The sequence below is a fragment of the Gadus macrocephalus genome, chromosome 11 (assembly GCF_031168955.1).
Source record: "Gadus macrocephalus chromosome 11, ASM3116895v1".
Taxonomy (NCBI): Eukaryota; Metazoa; Chordata; class Actinopteri; order Gadiformes; family Gadidae; genus Gadus; species Gadus macrocephalus.
In genome coordinates this window covers 21,893,461-21,911,793 of record NC_082392.1, presented here as the reverse complement: position 1 = coordinate 21,911,793, position 18,333 = coordinate 21,893,461, and the positions used below count along the sequence as shown (strand labels likewise).

At 46.0% G+C, this 18,333-nt stretch overlaps 1 protein-coding gene across 2 annotated transcripts in view; it reads right to left on the bottom strand.

Annotated features, from left to right (window-relative positions):
* Positions 1 to 895: 895 nt before the first annotated feature.
* Positions 896 to 18,333, bottom strand: part of cfap157 (cilia and flagella associated protein 157) — a 29,495-nt gene continuing 12,057 nt past the window's right edge. Inside the window, exons 2-8 of one of the 2 annotated variants that reach the window (XM_060065787.1) lie at positions 15,531 to 15,802; positions 14,745 to 14,898; positions 5,544 to 5,811; positions 4,361 to 4,491; positions 3,205 to 3,355; positions 2,552 to 2,785; positions 896 to 1,168 (exon numbers count right to left, since the gene is read on the bottom strand). In XM_060065787.1, the coding sequence (XP_059921770.1) occupies positions 1,109 to 1,168; positions 2,552 to 2,785; positions 3,205 to 3,355; positions 4,361 to 4,491; positions 5,544 to 5,811; positions 14,745 to 14,898; positions 15,531 to 15,802 (1,270 nt within the window). In that variant the 3' untranslated portion in view covers positions 896 to 1,108. Of the gene's footprint in view, positions 1,169 to 2,513; positions 2,786 to 3,204; positions 3,356 to 4,360; positions 4,492 to 5,543; positions 5,812 to 14,744; positions 14,899 to 15,530; positions 15,803 to 18,333 lie in introns of both variants that reach the window. The other variant, XM_060065786.1, reaches the window with a different exon arrangement.

Genomic DNA, 18,333 nt, shown 5'->3' with positions numbered 1-18,333 from the left:
TACCTAGCAGGTGGCCCTACAGCATGGTTTATGAAGGGTCAGATGACTTGGTGAGGTTACATCATGCTATCATCAGGTCTCCAAGCCGATCTACCGCTAATATTTAATTTACAAATGTGTTTTATAGATATTGTTTTATATTATGGTTTTGGATGTGTTAATGCAGTAAGGTTTCTATATTTTCCCTGTCCCCATCTTATCAGACCCTCGGCCATACAAACAAAATAACTATAAAAAACAGGATTTAATTAACAAGATTGCATTTTATTTCAGTGTAAACATACTATTAACTTTTCTTCTTCACAACGATCTTTGCAGAGACAAAAGCATCATCAGTTTCTCGATACATATCATCAGTGTCTGGCCAGTGGGGATCCTGGTTATTAATAGATTTTAGACCTAGAGTGATGTCAATGTTAGTGTCAAGGTTGTCAATGTCTTAAGTGAAGAGATATCAATGTGAGGGAACTGCCATTGAATTGGGAACCACATTGAACTAAAGTACATCCCCGAAATGCATCTACATCCTCCTTTATATAGACATTAATAATATTTAAGGAACGTTTAATCAGATTATGGTGTCTGACCAATTAAGATTGTACATTCATTATAATGCCATTATGATTTAGGATTTATTGTTCAACATTATAACACTAGGCTGCCAATGTGTCGAAGAAATGAGTACGGTTCAGCAGACAGAAACTGAGGACAATAATATTCTGTGGAGACACAGGCAGCTGATAGGGTTAGGGGCTACAGGCAGCTGATAGGGTTAGGGGCTACAGGCAGCTGATAGGGTTAGGGGCTACAGGCAGCTGATAGGGTTAGGGGCTACAGGCAGCTGATAGGGTTAGGGGCTACAGGCAGCTGATAGGGTGAGTGGTTAGAGTAAGGGATACAGGGAGCCGATAGGCTGAGGGGCCACAGGCAGCTGATAGGGTGAAGGGCTACAGGGAGGTGGTAAGGTGAGGGGCCACAGGCAGCTGATAGGGTGAGGGGCCACAGGGAGGTGGTATGGTGAGGGGCTTCAGGGAGGTGGTAGGGTGAGGGGCCACGGGGAGGTGGTAGGGTAAAGGTCAGGGGGTACAGGTAGCTGATAGGGTAAAGGTCAGGGTTCGTGAATCATCGGGCCGGGCTGGAGGGACCACTTCTCTTCTGGCTTGTCTTCCTAGAGAATAGAAAAATAGCAGATCTCACTTCACATACAGTTTTTTTACCCATGTGTCATCATCATTTACAGTATTTGAAAACAGTAAGAGCCTAACAAATTTGGTCTGATATTATTATAGTATATATCTGTCATACTAATAAGGCTGCTTTCACATCAGGGACCCATGGACTGATCTGAGTACATGTTACTCAAAAGTCCTGTTTGATTACTGTGTACCTTACCAGAGGATCAGTGAACGGGTACACTCCATCGTATTGGCTTGGGATCTTGCGATTGGCGTGCTCTTTTACACTGTACCAACAACATAAACCTATGAATAGTGTACTCTTCTTCTTACTTGTGTTAGGTGGTGGGTCTGAAATCAACTAGGTGCATACCGCCATCTATGGTATCAGAGTGTGTAGATACGTAAGTGTAGTCGGGTGGGGGGGGGGGGGGGGGGGCATGGAACAAATCAATCGTACCTTCTATAAAGCCTTTTGGAAACTCTGTCTGTTTAGAGATATGCAGAAAGACGCTGGGGTTGACAAGTTACCGGACTACTTGCAGAGTGATTCCAAAGACGTCATTAGAGGCAAAAAAACCTTTGTTCTCCTTGACAGCGGTGAATTATACTTAGCAACAGTGAATTATCAAATATAAGGGGGCACTCACACTAGGGCCGTTTGCCTGTTCCGTGCTGCAGGAAGATTCAGCACGATTCCCCCCCTCCCCACTCCTCCCGCTGGCCCGTGGTCACACTGCTCCCAAAGGCCGTGGCCTGGGCACGATTGCTCCTTCATACATACGTCATCAAGTCGTAATATGATAAATACGTCATCACCAAGCGTGGTGTCCAGCTGCGACTGAATGCTGTCGTCTGCCCAAATTTCAAGTAAACACTCGACTTCACTATCGCACCAACGTAAACCCACTCGTGAACCGCTTGCCACCATTGTTTAAAATGATTGTGGAAGAAGGGCATGGACCTATAAAGAAAGAAGGGTCGCGCAAGGACTAGGTCATCAGCTCACGTTGCGTATCCGCGCGTGTCATCTCATTAGCATCTGTACTTTGGCCACGGCACACCTCTCCCAAGTGTACCGTGGCCAAGGGGCTGTTCCGTGCTGGAATACGGATAGCGTGGTCACTGGTCACACTAGCCAAACGTTCTAGACTTTAGTATGCAAATGAGCTCGGGCACGGTGCCGCGGCCCTAGTGTGAGTGGCCCCTAATTCACCGCTGGAAGTTGTGAAGGGTCCATGCAAGTGAACGGAGCGTTCCATGGCATTGAGAAGACCTGTGTAATAAGCAGATATAATGTTTGGTAGATGTTGACCTCCGACATGGCAGACCACTGACCTGGGGTGCTGGCTGGTAGTCATGGGATGGGGGCCCACCTTGAACTCCCTGGAGGTCTGGTTCTGCCGTGGCACCAGACCCAGGTCCCCCGGCCTGTAGTGAGTCTGGTGTTGACCGACCGTTGGGGCTGAGGTCAGCTCTGGGGTCCCGCGGCCGTTGGCCCCGAGCCACGCAGCTCTATCCAGGACGGCCAGGAGCTTCTGCATGTTCTGGTTCCTGCGGACCACAGCCTGCACCTCCTCCTCCTGCTCCTCCAACCCTGGCCTCTCATCCTGAGCAGGATACAAAAGGATACATCATATTGATTGACTAATACTGCCTTCAGGTCACACCCATCCCCACATGAACTGATAGTCAATAGCTCTGCTGCCTCGGACATAAGCCAATCGGGAGTAACGCATTGTTTTAGAGACCACACACTCATTCATCTGACAGCTGCTTGCTGCATGGCTTCAAGTGCACAACACCCACCACCGCCTCAGCTCCACCATATCTCTCTTTAGCCCTTGAGACATGGTGGGAGGGTGGCGGGCACAAAATGTAGCCTGTTAAGCATTCCAAATGTGATTAAGGGCTATACAAAGAAATGTACTTGATTTGAACATCATGTTGCTGCCGGCTCTGTTCTCCAATGGCTGATTGGCTTGGCTCCCTGCCATTCCCTAAACAGAACCAAACCCCCCAGACATACCGTTAGTGCCTGTCTGAGCGCCATGGCAGCCTCACTCAGGATGACCTCTGTCTGGCCCCGCCTCCTCCGCTCCTCATCTAGCTCCGCCCCCAAGCGCTTCACCGTTATTGCGTCCTCCCGGCCTCGCTCCAGGACGAGCTCATGCTCCTTCCTGTCCACAAGAACACTATACTATAATTTGGGGTTTTCATCAGCTGTAATCCATAAACATCAAGATTAATACAAATGAAGGCTTTAGATGTTTCACTTTTGGTGGAATGAATCAATGTAACATATATATATTTTTTAATATATATATTCTTTTTTAATTTATTAATTTAATTAAATGAACTTTTCCACAATATTCTAGTCATATATATATAGTATTCTAGTAGGCATCATGGCCTGACTAAGGTCAGGCCATGATGATCAAATCGCAGAAACATGAGCTGACCTGCACAAAACTCACACGCGTCAGGCATCACGGCCTGACTAAGGTCAGGCCGTGATGCCTGAAGCGTGCAGGTCAGCTCATGTTACTGCGATTTGAATTTGGAAAACCTCAGCAAAAACAATGAGTATGTCTATAATCATTCCCCTTGTTTCGGGCATATAGGGTCTACTAGGCTCCATTATCATGTCAGAAGATGCAACAACATTTTCTATCAGTGCGCTGCACATAGCATTGTTTATGATGTCCTTTTTGTTAGGTATATATATAATAGGTGTTGTCTTCTGTTTCTCCCCCAACCCACCAGACCAGCAGAATCTCTCTGTTTAGCCTCCTCCTGATTGACAAATGAAGCACTGGAACATTATTAAGGGATACCCGGGGGTATGGGGTACAGGGGGAAAGGGGAGTGGGGTATAGGGTACACGGGTATAGATGACAGGGTTCTAGGGTGAAGGGGGAATAGATTCCAGAATTATAGGGTACTCGGATATAGATTCCAGAGTTATAGGGTATACGGAAATAGATTCCAGAGTTATAGGGTACACGGGTATAGATGACAGGGTTATAGGGTACACACACACACAGGTATAGATTACAGGGTTCTAGGATACATGGGAATAGATTCCAGGGTATTAGGATGAAGGGGGTATAGATTCCACATTTATAGGGTGAAGGGGGTATAGATTCCAGGGTTCGGGTCAAGGGTCAAGGTATAGGGCATACCTGAGGGCCTGAGCCTCAGCCAGCAGCAAGGTGTGTCGGGTGTGTATTTGCTGCAGGCCCTTGCATACAGAGGACTGCTCCTTAAGCTCCACCCCCAGCTCCTCGCACTTGTCAGTCAACTTCCTTATCACCTGGGGGGAGGGGTTGAGAGTCATACCGTCTCTCTCTCTGACCATCTCTTTCTCTGTCGCTCTTTCTCTGCCTCTGTGTGTCTCTCTTACTCTGTCTCTCCCTATCTCTGCGTCTCTCTCCCCCTTTCTATTTTATGGGTTGGTTTAAATTGCTTTGTTTAATGTATCGTTATTTGGTATACTGGTTGAACCCTGTTGATAGTATAGTGATCGCAGTCATGGCCAGCTTTTTACTCATTGGTCTTGGGGGCTATAAGCCATGGCTGCCATTTCAACTTTTTAACAACAAAACATGGCATAAAGATTTGCATTACGTTTCCCTTCTCCGTAGAAGACCAGACCATACTCTGGAGAATGTACAGGCAGTACTGTTCTAGGCCTGAGATCACATTGTTTCATACAGAGGCTGCTGGACCTTTGGGTCCAGAGAGTAACCGAGGGGCAGCATCATCTACTGATGTACAGGAGTGTAGTGCTGGTCCTGCTTTGTCGGACCAAGAGGACTGTTTTGACTTGATTTGAGTCTTCATTACATTAGCTACCCACATGAAGGTGTGTCTTTAACTGACAAATCAACACACTCATTATTTTACTTAGTACATTTGTTTCAGACAGATCCCACAGCTATATCCTCGAGGATGAATTCAGTTTGACGTTCAATAGGCGATTTATTTCATGTTAGTCTTGTTTACACAATGTCCATTCTTTACAAGACTAAAATAAATGTAAATATATTTCTACAAGCAGGCCTATATAGTCAAGAACAATCAAAGGATGACGAATCAAGCTGTTGAGAAGGCTCAGACACAAGAACGCACAGTAATTAAATTTTTATACGTGTATATTCCTATAATAAACTGGGGATGATGACGCCAACAAATGCTGCATGGTTTGACTTGGGTTCTTTGTAGAAAAGCAAAGCCAGCATAACGACATATCATCTTTAGGGGCTTATGTCTCTCCGCCTCTCTGTCTTTCTAAGTTTGTGTTTTATTCTCTCTCTCTCTCCTCCTATCTGTGTGTGTGTGTGTGTGTGTGTGTGTGTCTCTCACCCCGAGATTGCTCTTATTCTTATGGCTGAGGTCTCTCATCAGGGGATGAATGAGCTGGTCCTTCCTGCGGGTGAGGGTCTCTGAATCCCTGAGGGTCTGGTTCTCCCGGACCAGGGCCTGGTTCTGCTCGGCCAGGTGGGCCAGCTCCTCATGCAGTGCCTCCCTCTCCCCCAGACACTGAGCCACCTCCTCCGAGACATCACGCCGGGCCTGCAGCTGGAGCTCCACCGCAGCCTGCTTCATGTGGTCTGCATGCTTGGTTTTACCCCTGGAGAACATCTTACTACTATAATAGCAGGCCTGTCGCAGCAGTTACTCAAGTTACTCATGTGCGCATGTGCCAAGCAGCCTGCAGCTCACACACACTCACAGCACGCGCGAGGCACACATACAACGCAAGCACGCACATACACACCGCATACACACACGCACATGCGCACAATAATGCATTGAAACGCACACACAAACACCAACCCAGTCGCCAAGAAAAAACGTCGACGGTGTACGTTTCCATGAACACTGGATACGTAGCATTTCAACGTAAAAAATAGCGTGTTATACCTACAGTATCCACGCGTGCCGCTGTGGAGGCGGGTTTCGGGGTTTGGGTTTCACGGCTTTCGCGGTAGGTAGACTGTTGTTGACCGGGGAGGGGGTGGGGGAGACACGTTTGTTGAGGGGGGGGGGACGACACGATTGTAGGGGGGGGAACACGTTAGTTGAAGGGGGACGTCGACGACGACACGTTTGTTGAGGGGGGGGGAGACACGTTTGTAGGGGGGGGGCACGCTCGACAACGAGAGTTGGTTTTTATTGAACGCTCGACAACGAGAGTTGTTTTTTATTGAACGAGACTTCAACACGGAACAGCTGCACGAAACGATGGTCACGTCACTCTCGGTGACGGTGTCGACAACAATGAACACACGAACAATGTTAATAGAACAACACACAACCACATAACATCCCGAACCCATCAACCCCACTTAATCCTAACAACAAAACAAGTTAACAAAAGCCCCATTTGTCAACTGACAACCCCAATTCCCAGAATCCCCCGCAGCTCCGGAACACGGCGTAGCTTATATTAATCTTTATTATCTGAATGGGAAACGCAATATTTTAGGACAGATACACCATTAAACGCGTTTCTAATGACATTTCTAGCGAGAAATGTACATTTTCCTTACATAATCTTCAGTCAGTGAATGTGTATGATCTTTATTAATCTTTATTATCTGAATGGGAAATGCAATATCTTAGGACCGATTCACCGTTAAACGTGTTTCTAATAACATTTCTAGCGAGAAATATACTTTTTACTTGCATAATCTTCAGTCAGTGATTGTGTCTGATCTTTAGTTTTATAGTTATTAGGATTTGATCGGCTCGCTCGCATGTTTCAACGACGTCAGGTTGTTGCTGCTTTCGCTAAACTAGCAGCTCACGTGCTTCCTGCGTTTGTGTTATTAAACTGTTACTTTATGTAACTTTTAATGATATCATCTTGTTAGAAACACGTATATCTGAGAGCCAACCCAGTCGCCAAAAGCATACGTTGACAGTGTACGTTTCGTGAACACTGGATTACGTGGCATTTCAACATAAAATAGCGTGTTATACACACACACACACACACACACACACACACACACACACACACACACACACACACACACACACACACACACACGCACACACGCACACACGCACGCACAGACACACACACACACACACGGTGCATTTTGCTGCTAAAACGACAACAAAAAAATATTCCCTCAAATATTATTACTAAAGAACCGTTTTCCAAAGAACGAAATGTAAACCAATGCATTCTGAATGGGAGTGTTTCTCCGATTTTTCCATGCTACACAGAACGAAATGTAAACCCATGCAAATAAAGACTTCATGGTCATAATAATTTAAATATCATTAATCTCCTGAGTGTGTTGGGTGGTATTCTATTTTTTTCAACGGGGCTGGTGCCGTCTCCTTTTGACCTTTTGACCCCAGACTTCTGGGGGAATAGCTGAATCAATTCATTAGTCAATCAGAAGCATGTAAATATCTTCCCGGTGGCGTAGGAGGACGAACAAGGTGTCCTTCAACATCTACGCTTCCAGGCGATTGCAACGGACAAATTACATGTTATTTAGCATCTACACGTTGAGCTGAGTCCAATGACACCAAGCATGACACTCTAGCTAATGGTAACATGTATTTTACATGGTACACCTAGGTCTAGGACATGATCTCGGTGTAGCAAGAGGGCGAGCTTGATCTCATTGGACTCAGCTTAACGTGTAGATGCTAATTAACATGTAATTTGTCAAAAATCTCCATCGGGAAGCAAATCTATAGCTGGTCATTATTGATAAAGGCCTCCAAAATCGACAGCTAATTACTACCCCGAAACATATTCAAATATGATCATGTGTGGCACTGTTGCAATCGTCTCGAAACGTAGATGTCAAAGGACACCTTGTTTGCCCTGTTGCACGACCGGGAAGATATTTTCATACTTCTAATGGATTGATTCATATTTTAAGGTTCTCGGAGTGAGACTTTAAGCGGCTGCAGCAGAAGTGTTGAGACGAAAGATGATATCAAGACATTAATAGAATATTCCCATTCACATTATGATTCTTCGTCATAACATCCGACCAAACATCCTTTACATTCACAGAGCGAAGATTATGAAAGTCCAGGCCCCCCCTTCCTGCACTCGGGGTCCGACCGGGCCAAGTTTCGGTGCGGGGGTCCCAGTTAGGCCCTAGAATATGGTATTCAAATTTCAGGGCGGTAGGACCTTCCTATCTCAAAAACTGTTTTTCCACCACATTCTGAACCATTAGGTCTCGCAGGCAACACTTCTGAAGGGGCTTTGTCCAAATGACAGTCCATTTGGGAAAACTTTTTCTCTCTATGGGCTAGAACTACAAATCTTGGATAAGTCGTTCTCGGGGCCCCGGGAAATGTGTGTAAACATTTTAGCATCCCAAGCTATCTCGAAAAGGCCGGAAAAGGGGCGTGACCTCCAACAGTACAGTCAATGTACATAAGACAGAGGTTAGTTTCTAGGCCCCATTTTTTGCGGGATGGAGGTGTACATTTGTGGCTTAATGTGTGTAGACACAGCTAGCCTGTGGCCACGTCTTTGAAGTCTGGGGTCAAAAGGTCAAAAGGAGCCGGCACCACGCCGCTTATGAGATAACAAAAAGTGAATCTGTATTTCTCTCATAACATTTTGTCATTATTGAAGAGAGGCCTGATTCTCAGATATGCATGTTGGACTGTTAGGGTATAGGTCTGGGAAGAACTTCAGGCCAAAATCTTGCAAGCGAGCCGCTGGGTGCAGGTGCAACGAGATGGAGCACTTGCTGAGTCATTTCCTGTAGGGCTGGAGCCACAGGTTGAAGCGTATGCGTCCTTTGAAACCCCCTTTGATATATAAGAGACCCCAAGGTACAGTTTACTTATATGTTCTCGCCTCAGTCACCTATTGCATCACTTCCTTTAGGGCTTCGGCCTCCTAATTGATCATTGTAGTATAATTGAATGCTTTCATATTATATGATACTTCCACCACTGGGACGTGGCAACAACTCTCCAAATCCATATGGGGAGGGGGGGGGGCGATGCTTTTGGACAGTAGGGGTGTACACTAGACATAAATAGGAAGCAAACTCAGGAGAAGGAATGACCAAAAATATTTATTGAATAAATTGTTTCAAATAACCCTGCCTCGTTAAATCAATGAACTTGGTGTTTTGCTTTCAAAAATAGGTTATAGAAGAAGTCTAAACTGCAGAAAATAAAAACATCCAAGCTGCCTTTTAAGGATACCTCGGAATATCTGTCTATTTTTTAACCGTCGGACCCCAGTTTACGACAAAAACACAATTTACGGCAGCTCCTTTGCCGCGTGGTTTTTAGAGCCATGTAAGGATTAGAGGGGGCGGTCGATAGCAACCACCATAGCAACCATGACGGTCAAGTGACTGGATGCAGCCCCGTTGAAAAAAATAGAATATCACCCAACACACTCAGGAGAGATATTTAAATTATTATGACCATGAAGTCTTTATTTGCATGGGTTTACATTTCGTTCTGTGTAGCATGGGAAAAATCGGAGAAACACTCCCATTCAGAATGCATTGGTTTACATTTCGTTATTTGGAAAACGGTTCTTTAGTAATAATATTTGAGGGAATATTTTTTTGTTGTTGTTTTAGCAGCGAAATGCACCGTGTGTGTGTGTGTGTGTGTGTGTGTGTGTGTGTGTGTGTGTGTGTGTGTGTGTGTGTGTGTGTGTGTGTGTGTGTGTGTGTGTGTGTGTGTGTGTGTGTGTGTGTGTGTGTGTGTGTGTGTGTGTGTGTGTGTGTGTGTGTGTGTGTGTGTGTGTGTGTTGTGGTATCCGGGAATGAAGAATGCGCCGGGATTCAGTGAAACACGTGGCAACGGTTGGTTTAAGCCGACTTCGGCGTTTATTTCAATGGTTAGCTGCAGCATTCGGCGCACCTCGGTCCGTATGGCCTCCCTCCGGGCCTCTGGGATCCTGTAGGGCGGAACCCTTACCCTTATGCCTGGCGCCGTCCGGATGTCGTGGTGGGTGGCGGCAGTCCTCCCCGGCAGGTCGGAGAACACGTCCCGATGCTGGAGGACGATCTCGTCCAGGTCGTGCCTCTGGGCCGGGCTGAGGTCCTCCCCCACCGGGACCTCCAGGATCTCCTGCCGGGCCGCCAGGGACAAGGGAGCGGGGTCGGCGGGTGTCTGCCCCCCCCCCCTCCACTGCTTCAGGAGATTGATGTGGTATAGCTGCGTCGGCTTCCGCCTCCCTGGCTGGCGGACCCGGTAGTTCACCTCGCCCACGCGTTCCACCACCTCGTAGGGTCCCTGCCACTTGGCCAGGAACCGGCACTCCGCCGTGGGGACCAGGACCAGAACCAGTTCCCCTGGCTGAAAGGTCCTCAGCTGGGCTCCTCGATTATAGACCCTCGCCTGGGCCTGCTGCGCTTGCTGGAGGTGCCTCCGGACGATGGGCCACACCCGGGCCATGCGGTCACGCACCTGCTCCACGTGGTCCACGGTGGTGCGGTGGGGGGACGGCTGGCTCTCCCAGGCCTCCTTGGCGATATCCAGGATCCCGCGGGGCCTCCAAGGGATAGCAACTCGAAGGGGGAGAACCCGGTGGACGCCTGGGGGACCTCCCGTACTGCGAACAGTACGTGGGGTAGTAGTTGGTCCCAGTTCTTCCCGTCGGCTTGCATGGCCTTCTTGAGCATCTGCTTTAGGGTTTTGTTGAATGAGGGGGTGTCTAGCGATGGCCCGGGGGGCTACCCGCTGGCACTCGGGGCATCCCTGGCAGTGGCGCTCAACATCCCGCTTAACCCCTGGCCAATAGAACCTGGCTAGGACCCGCTCCCGGGTCTTGTCCATGCCCAGGTGGGCCCCCATGAGGTGGGTGTGGGCCATAAAAAGCACTTTACTGACGTAGGAACGGGGCACCACTAGCTGTTCCCTCACTCCCCCCTCCCCGGAGGCTACTCGATACAACAGACCCCCCCTGGTGCTGAAGTGCGGGTGTGGTGTGTGACTCACCGAGTCTCGGGCCTGCCCGTCATGAACCAGGACGTGGCTCCAGGCGTGCTTGAGGGCCTCATCCTGGAGCTGTGCGGTCCGCTCGAAGACCTCGAGGTAAGCCTCCACGTCGTCTTCCGGTCCCAGCTTCGTGAGGCGGCTGGTCGGGGCGGCGGTCGGCGCAGCGCGGACGGCGTGCTGAGTCAGCCGCAGAACCGCTTCGCGGAGCAGGGCGAGGCTCTCGGTGGTCTCCCGCTGGTGTTGCTGGGCAGCCAACGCCGCGGCTCCGTCCGGGTTCTGCATGGTGGGGTCGTAGTAGTGGGAACGCTCAAGTTGCCTGCATTCTCCACCATATGTGGTATCCGGGAATGAAGAATGCGCCGGGATTCAGTGAAACACGTGGCAACGGTTGGTTTAAGCCGACTTCAGCGTTTATTTCAATGGTTAAACAGGACAAGGGTGCGCTCGGGTCTCCGTGAGCCTCAAGCCTCTGCAGTCCGTGCGTGTCTCTGCCTCTCTCGTCCATGCGTGTCTCTGCCTCTCTTATAGTGGCTCCGGGCCTTCCTCCTCCCAGCCGCCAGGTGTCCCCCATCCCGCTGATTGGGGGGAAGGACCCGGTGCTCTCCGTCGCCGGCTGGTGGGTGGGGGTGGTACACCCCGTCCTTCACGGTCCCACGGGACCGTGAAGGCCGAGGCTTCAGGGGCGGGATGCCACAGCGTGTGTGCGTGTGTGTCTGTGTCTGTGTGTCTGTGTGTGTCTGTGTGTGTCTGTGCGTGCGTGTGCGTGTGTGTGCTTGTGTGTGTGTGTGTGTGTGTGTGCGTGCGTGTGTGTGTGTGTGTGTATAACACGCTATTTTGAAATGCGACGTAATCCAGTGTTCACGAAACGTACACTGTCAACGTATGCTTTTGGCGACTGGGTTGGCTCTCAGATATACGTGTTTCTAACAAGATGATATCATTAAAAGTTACATAAAGTAACAGTTTAATAACACAAACGCAGGAAGCACGTGAGCTGCTAGTTTAGCGAAAGCAGCCCAACCTGACGTCGTTGAAACATGCGAGCGAGCCGATCAAATCCTAATAACTATAAAACTAAAGATCAGACACAATCACTGACTGAAGATTATGCAAGTAAAAAGTATGTTTCTCGCTAGAAATGTTATTAGAAACGCGTTTAATGGTGTATCTGTCCTAAAATATTGCATTTCCCATTCAGATAATAAAGATTAATATAAGCTACGCCGTGTTCCGGAGCCGCGGGGGATTCTGGGAATTGGGGTTGTCAGTTGACAAATGGGGCTTTTGTTAACTTGTTTTGTTGTTAGGATTAAGTGGGGTTGATGGGTTCGGGATGTTATGTGGTTGTGTGTTGTTCTATTAACATTGTTCGTGTGTTCATTGTTCATTGTTCAAAAACCAACTCTCGTTGTCGAGCGTTCAATAAAAACCAACTCTCGTTGTCGAGCGTGCCCCCCCCCCCCCCCTAAAAAAGGTGTCTCCCCCCCCCCTCAACAAACGTGTCGTCCCCCCCCCCCCCCCTTCAACTAACGTGTCGTCCCCCCCCCCCCCCCTACAATCGTGTCGTCGTCCCCCCTCAACAAACGTGTCCCCCCCCCCCCCCCCTCCCCGGTCAACAACAGTCTACCTCCCCCCCCCCCCCTAAACAATCGTGTCCACAATTTGCCGCGAAAGCCGTGAAACCCAAACCCCGAAACCCGCCTCCACAGCGGCACGCGTGGATACTGTAGGTATAGCACGCTATTTTTTACGTTGAAATGCTACGTATCCAGTGTTCATGGAAACGTACACCATCAACGTTTTTTCTTGGCGACTGGGTTGCAAACACGCACGCGCACACACCGCACGTCAAGACAAAGACAGCGACACATACACGGAAGCACACAAACCGTATGTCAAGGCTCGGCTTAGCTCAGGAGGTAGAGCAGTTGTCTAGTTGTCGCCTTGCATGGTTGTCGCGGTGTGTAAATGTGTGGATGAACCGATGTAGAGCCCGAGATGTTATTATATTATGCGCTCAGAAATTTGTTTCATTATGGACTGGGCTTTCCACATTAATGCTATGGGTTTAATTACAGCTAGAGATGAGCGTGCGCAACGCGCGCGTGAAAACTGAAGTTAATATAATAACCGTTGTGCACTAGGGATGGGCAAAATGATTATTTTCCGGGAACTAGTTCTTTCAGTTCAGTTCACTATAACGATTCGTTTATTTGATTCGGTCGTAAAAAAACTTTTTCTTAGAATTTTTTTTTTTTTTAATTGGTCATGGGTCCAGATAGGACCGTCAAGACCGCAGTCCGCCGTTTGGAGATGCCTGCTATATAGTATATCAAACGTCCCACCAATATTTATACCACTTGCTTACTCTCTATATTTCATTCATGGTTTTACATTTATAATTTTATTTTACTTTACATTTAATTCTTCAATGTTCAGGCATTACAGAACTTGCATGGTCATAAATAAAAAATACGAACTGCAGTTTAATTTCTTTGTTTGTTCTTAAATTGACGTAGAATGGAGCAAAGACTCCTGGGATTGGGAAATGCGTTTATCCAATAAACAGCTGGAGGTCAAGTCTATTTTCGAAAAAATGTAGGGGGATATATGAGTGGCCCCACGTCGAATGGTATGACCCAAGATACGTCAGACAGAGAAAGTGCGCATATTCGACGGTACCGCCTTGTCATTGGTTTACCCAGGTGCCATTCCAACACCATTGCTACCTCTCATTGGCTGAATCTTTGAGAAAGTTGTAGACTCAATCAATATAAGTCGCGGGGAGACGGAGCTCTGTTCGTTCGTTTATTTTATTTACGTGACCATATGTTTGGTTTATGTTAAAAAAAAAAAGAATCAAAGAACCAGTTCTTCTTGTTTTGGGGAACCAGTTCTTGTCGTTCACGTTCGGGATTCGTTCGTTGTAACGAATCAGTTGCGACCGACACATCCCTATTGTGCACACATAGTATCCTACACTTCTATGTAGACTGCCACCTTCCCCACACATTCCAGCCTTAACCTATACAACAATAACACTTTATAATATGCTGTCATACACTATGATATACTTTATACTGATATAGTATAGTATATTACAGTATACTATACTGTAATATACTTAATACTAATATAGTATAGAATATTACAATATAGTACACTATAATATACTTTATGCTTATATATTACAGTATATAGTTAAGTTGTTAAGTTATCCTTTTTCCCTTTTTTGAGTACAATATAATATTATACTATTCTAATATAAAAGAGCTAATAAAGTAATATTATACTATACTAATATTATACTATACTAATATACTATACTGATTCATTAATTAAATTAATTGATCTACTATAGGCATATTATACTGTACTAATATATCTAATATAGCAATATAATACTAATTATACTATACTAATATATTAGTATTAGTATTTATACATCAATTATAGTCATATACTAAACTAATATAATACATCTAATATAGTAATTGTATAGGATACTAATATAATATATAGCAAATAAAGTAATTTTATACTATGCTAATATAGTGCACCTAATATAGTAGCATTATGTTAATACTAAGTGTAATGCACCTAGCTTGTTCCAGAGCAGCTTCCATATGCAGCTCATAAAGTTGTTTGTTGTGCGCCTCCTTCTCATTGGCTAATTGTTTCTCCAGCGAGGACAAATCTGACATCAATCTCTCCTTCTGCTCCCCAAACTCTTCTAGAGACGCTAGCTTTCCGGCTGGAGGAGGAGGAGGAGAGAAGGAGGGAAAGAGAACCGAGGTGGACAGAGGAAATAGGGATGTGGAAAGAGGGCGCAGGAGATTAGAGAGGAGGACACGGGAAGGAGGAGAGGAAGGGAGGAGGAGAGGAGGAGTAGAAGGGAGGAGGAGAGGAAAGAGACTGGAAGAGGAGAGAGAAAGGAAGAGGGGAGAGGCAGAGGCGGTCAGAGGAGAGGAGGAACGGAGGAGAGCAGAGAGAGGAGGAGGGGAGAGAGCGGACTGGAAAGGAGGAGAGCAGAGAGGTTGACAGAGGATAGGAGTGAGAAGGGGAAGGAGAGGGCAAAGGAGAGAGGGGAGTAGATGATAGGAGAAGTAAACAGTGAGTTGGTATGCAGACAAACAGGGTTTCAGCCGGAGATCATGACATGCTGCCTGAAGCATGTCAGATGGTCATTTGTACATACACATCCTGTCCATAGGGCAAGGTTATCATTAAAATATCAGTAGAATATAGCAGGTGATCAATAAAACATCACAAGTAATCAATAAAATATAAAAATATTACAGATGATCAATAAAATATCAGAGGTGATCAATGACACATTCCATGTGATGGAAACATAACGTGACAGGTGATCAATCTTCAACCCACCCAGCATCATGTTCTCAGAGGAGAGCTTCTCGCTCTTCTCCTGGTGCTCCTGTTGGAGCTTACTGAGCCGGAGTTCCAGGGAACGGTTCTGCTCCTCCCAGGTGCGTTGTTCAGACTCCAGTCGCGCTGCGCATCCCATCAGCTCCTCCTCCAGCTGGGCCACGGAGCGCTTCAGGTACTGGACCACGTCCTTCATCTCCTGCTCCAGCTGGGAGTAGCGCAACAAGGAGTCTGCCTTCTGCAGCTCTGCCTCATCGCACTTCTGCTGATACCTGGAGGACGGCAGCATTGTCATATGAATGTAAAAACATGAGTAGACCTACATCCCTAGCACCGTGTAGCCAAGTGGGACTAGGCCATGGAAAGGAAAATGTGTTCCTTTTAAATATTTGTTTAGTAGCCTAAAGAAGGAGCATTCAAACAATGTTTGTTAAAGGGGACATATTATGAAAACAACACTTTTCCAGGGATTTGTTTTGGGTCTCTGGTGCTCCCACACACATACAAGCTTTGAAAAAAGTCCCTACATGATCTTTTGAGTGAGATATGCATTTCTGAAAGTACCCCGCCTACCGTTACCAAACAAGCGAGTCAGTTTCAGCCAGGCCCCCAGGATAGGCTCATACTTCCGCAATCCACCAGTGCTCAGAGGCCAAGCCTGGTATTGCAGCTGTTTAAGCTGGCTGTGGACGGGGGTCCGTCATTTCATGTGGCCCAGAAGTAGATATCGCCGTCCACTCCAATACAAGTGGGGAACAGGATTGTGTCTCCGCAAAAAATGTCTGGATATCAATCAAAGGCTCATAATTATATTTCTACCCTGTTCTAAAAAAATGTAAGTTTTTTCATTTCAAAACGCCTCCTCAAGCATTTTATTAGCAGTTTATGTTGGGTGGGCAGCTGAAAGGAGTCGTACTGAAACAAACGTCTCGTTGCTATGGACCTATTTTGAAGTGCACGGCTCCATTAACTTCCGAATTAAATTAAATTCCGAATTAACTTCCATTAACTTCCAAAGTCTGAGATTTGTCCTTTTACTTAACATGAATGGCGTTGAACACGGATATATAACACACATATCATTGAAATAGCTGTAACAGGCACGGACGTATTGACTACCTGAATGATTATGGGAGACCTACGTAATTTTCATAATATTGTTAATTGTCTAATATTAACATTTCAGTTGCGTTGGTAGGTATTTCATTTTCATTTACTTGTTTAGCTATGTATGACAGGGTTATGGTTAGCTATGTATGACAGTTGACAATGTTGGTGTATTACAATTCATTATTTGGGTAGGCTACTCCAACTTCGTTGCTGGTCGATATGTAAACATTTACTTTTATATAAATTATTGATTGCATTTTTCGTAAATAGTTAGTTGGAAGGAATCTGTTTCTTAAGCAATAACATTGAACTGAATTTTTTAGGCCTACATACGTTTACTATGTTACTATGGTATTATATGGAGCAATCTTACATATTTATGAAGTTTCCAGATCAATAAAGTTCTATCTCTTTTTATTTGAACTGCCTGTATGTCCTCTTGATTATAGTATTACAGTGTGTGCCTTGGTTATCAGCTATCATAGAATGGTGTCCAAATGGCTGCATGTGTAAGAAATAGGATTTGAACCAAGTGTTACAATAAAAAAAAGCTTTTATTACAAGACCCCCCACCCCAAATTTTAACCAAACACTTTTTTTGGCTGTTTGGCTGGGGCAGATGAGTGGAAATGGAAACAAAGACAGGTAGCCTAAAGAAGAAGTAAGGAAAGGAATGAGAGGAAGAACAGTGAAATGAATGAACAGTGTGATAAACGCAAATGATTACCCAAAGGACAATGTGGTATTGGCATATATATTCCAGAATTTAAAAAAGGATATGGATATAGAGTGGGTGACTTTATCAGTATACTCAATCGAGATGGCCACAATAATAACCGCTCTTAGATGGGTTGTAGATACTAAGTTTTATAACAGATAATTCAATACGTGAAGATTTGGTGATAGAGGTAAAGCATCTTCTTTTAAATATTATAAGCCTTGGTTTAGTTATTTAGTTCTGTTGGATTCCAGCCCACCATGGAAAAAATGGCAATGAAATTGCGGATAAATTAGCTAAAAGATACTAACCTAATTAGAAGAATTTAACCTTAAGTATATATTGGGTTGACCTTGGGTGTCTTGAAAGGCGCCTCTAAATTAAATGTATTATTATTATTATAATATATATTTTTTTTTTATTTACTCATTTATTTTGTTAGTTTGTTTTATTTTGTTTATTTTGTTTCGTTAGTTTGGTTTTTTCTTTGAATTTATTTTTATGATTTAAAGTATCATTTGCCAACGTCCTTGTCACAAACTCCTGTGTAGTAGTCCAGTAGGTGGCGGTATATGGGGAAAAACTATGATCCTCCACTAAACTAGAAGAAGAAGAAGATCTCTGCATCCGGTACGTCACGGACTAGGTCACGTGTCTTGGCCCCATAACGCGGAAGCAAATCGCTCCTGTATGTTACCCTGCGCCACTGAGCAGTTTGTATAGGAATGAATGGGCGGCCATTTTCCAGTCTGTGGTCCATCCTTTATTATGTCCATGGTTTCAGCGACCCTTCCTACGTAGGAAGGGGGCACAGTTGAATATTACCTCCCACTTCCCAACTCCCCTCCAATCTGAGCATAGCTGCTCCGGGGGGGGGGGAACTCGGCGGCAGCTCAGCTCCGGGAGTACAATCCCTTTCTCTGCCGGACTGCCTCCGAGCTCCCCCCGCCGGAGCTGCCAGTCCGGAGGAGACAT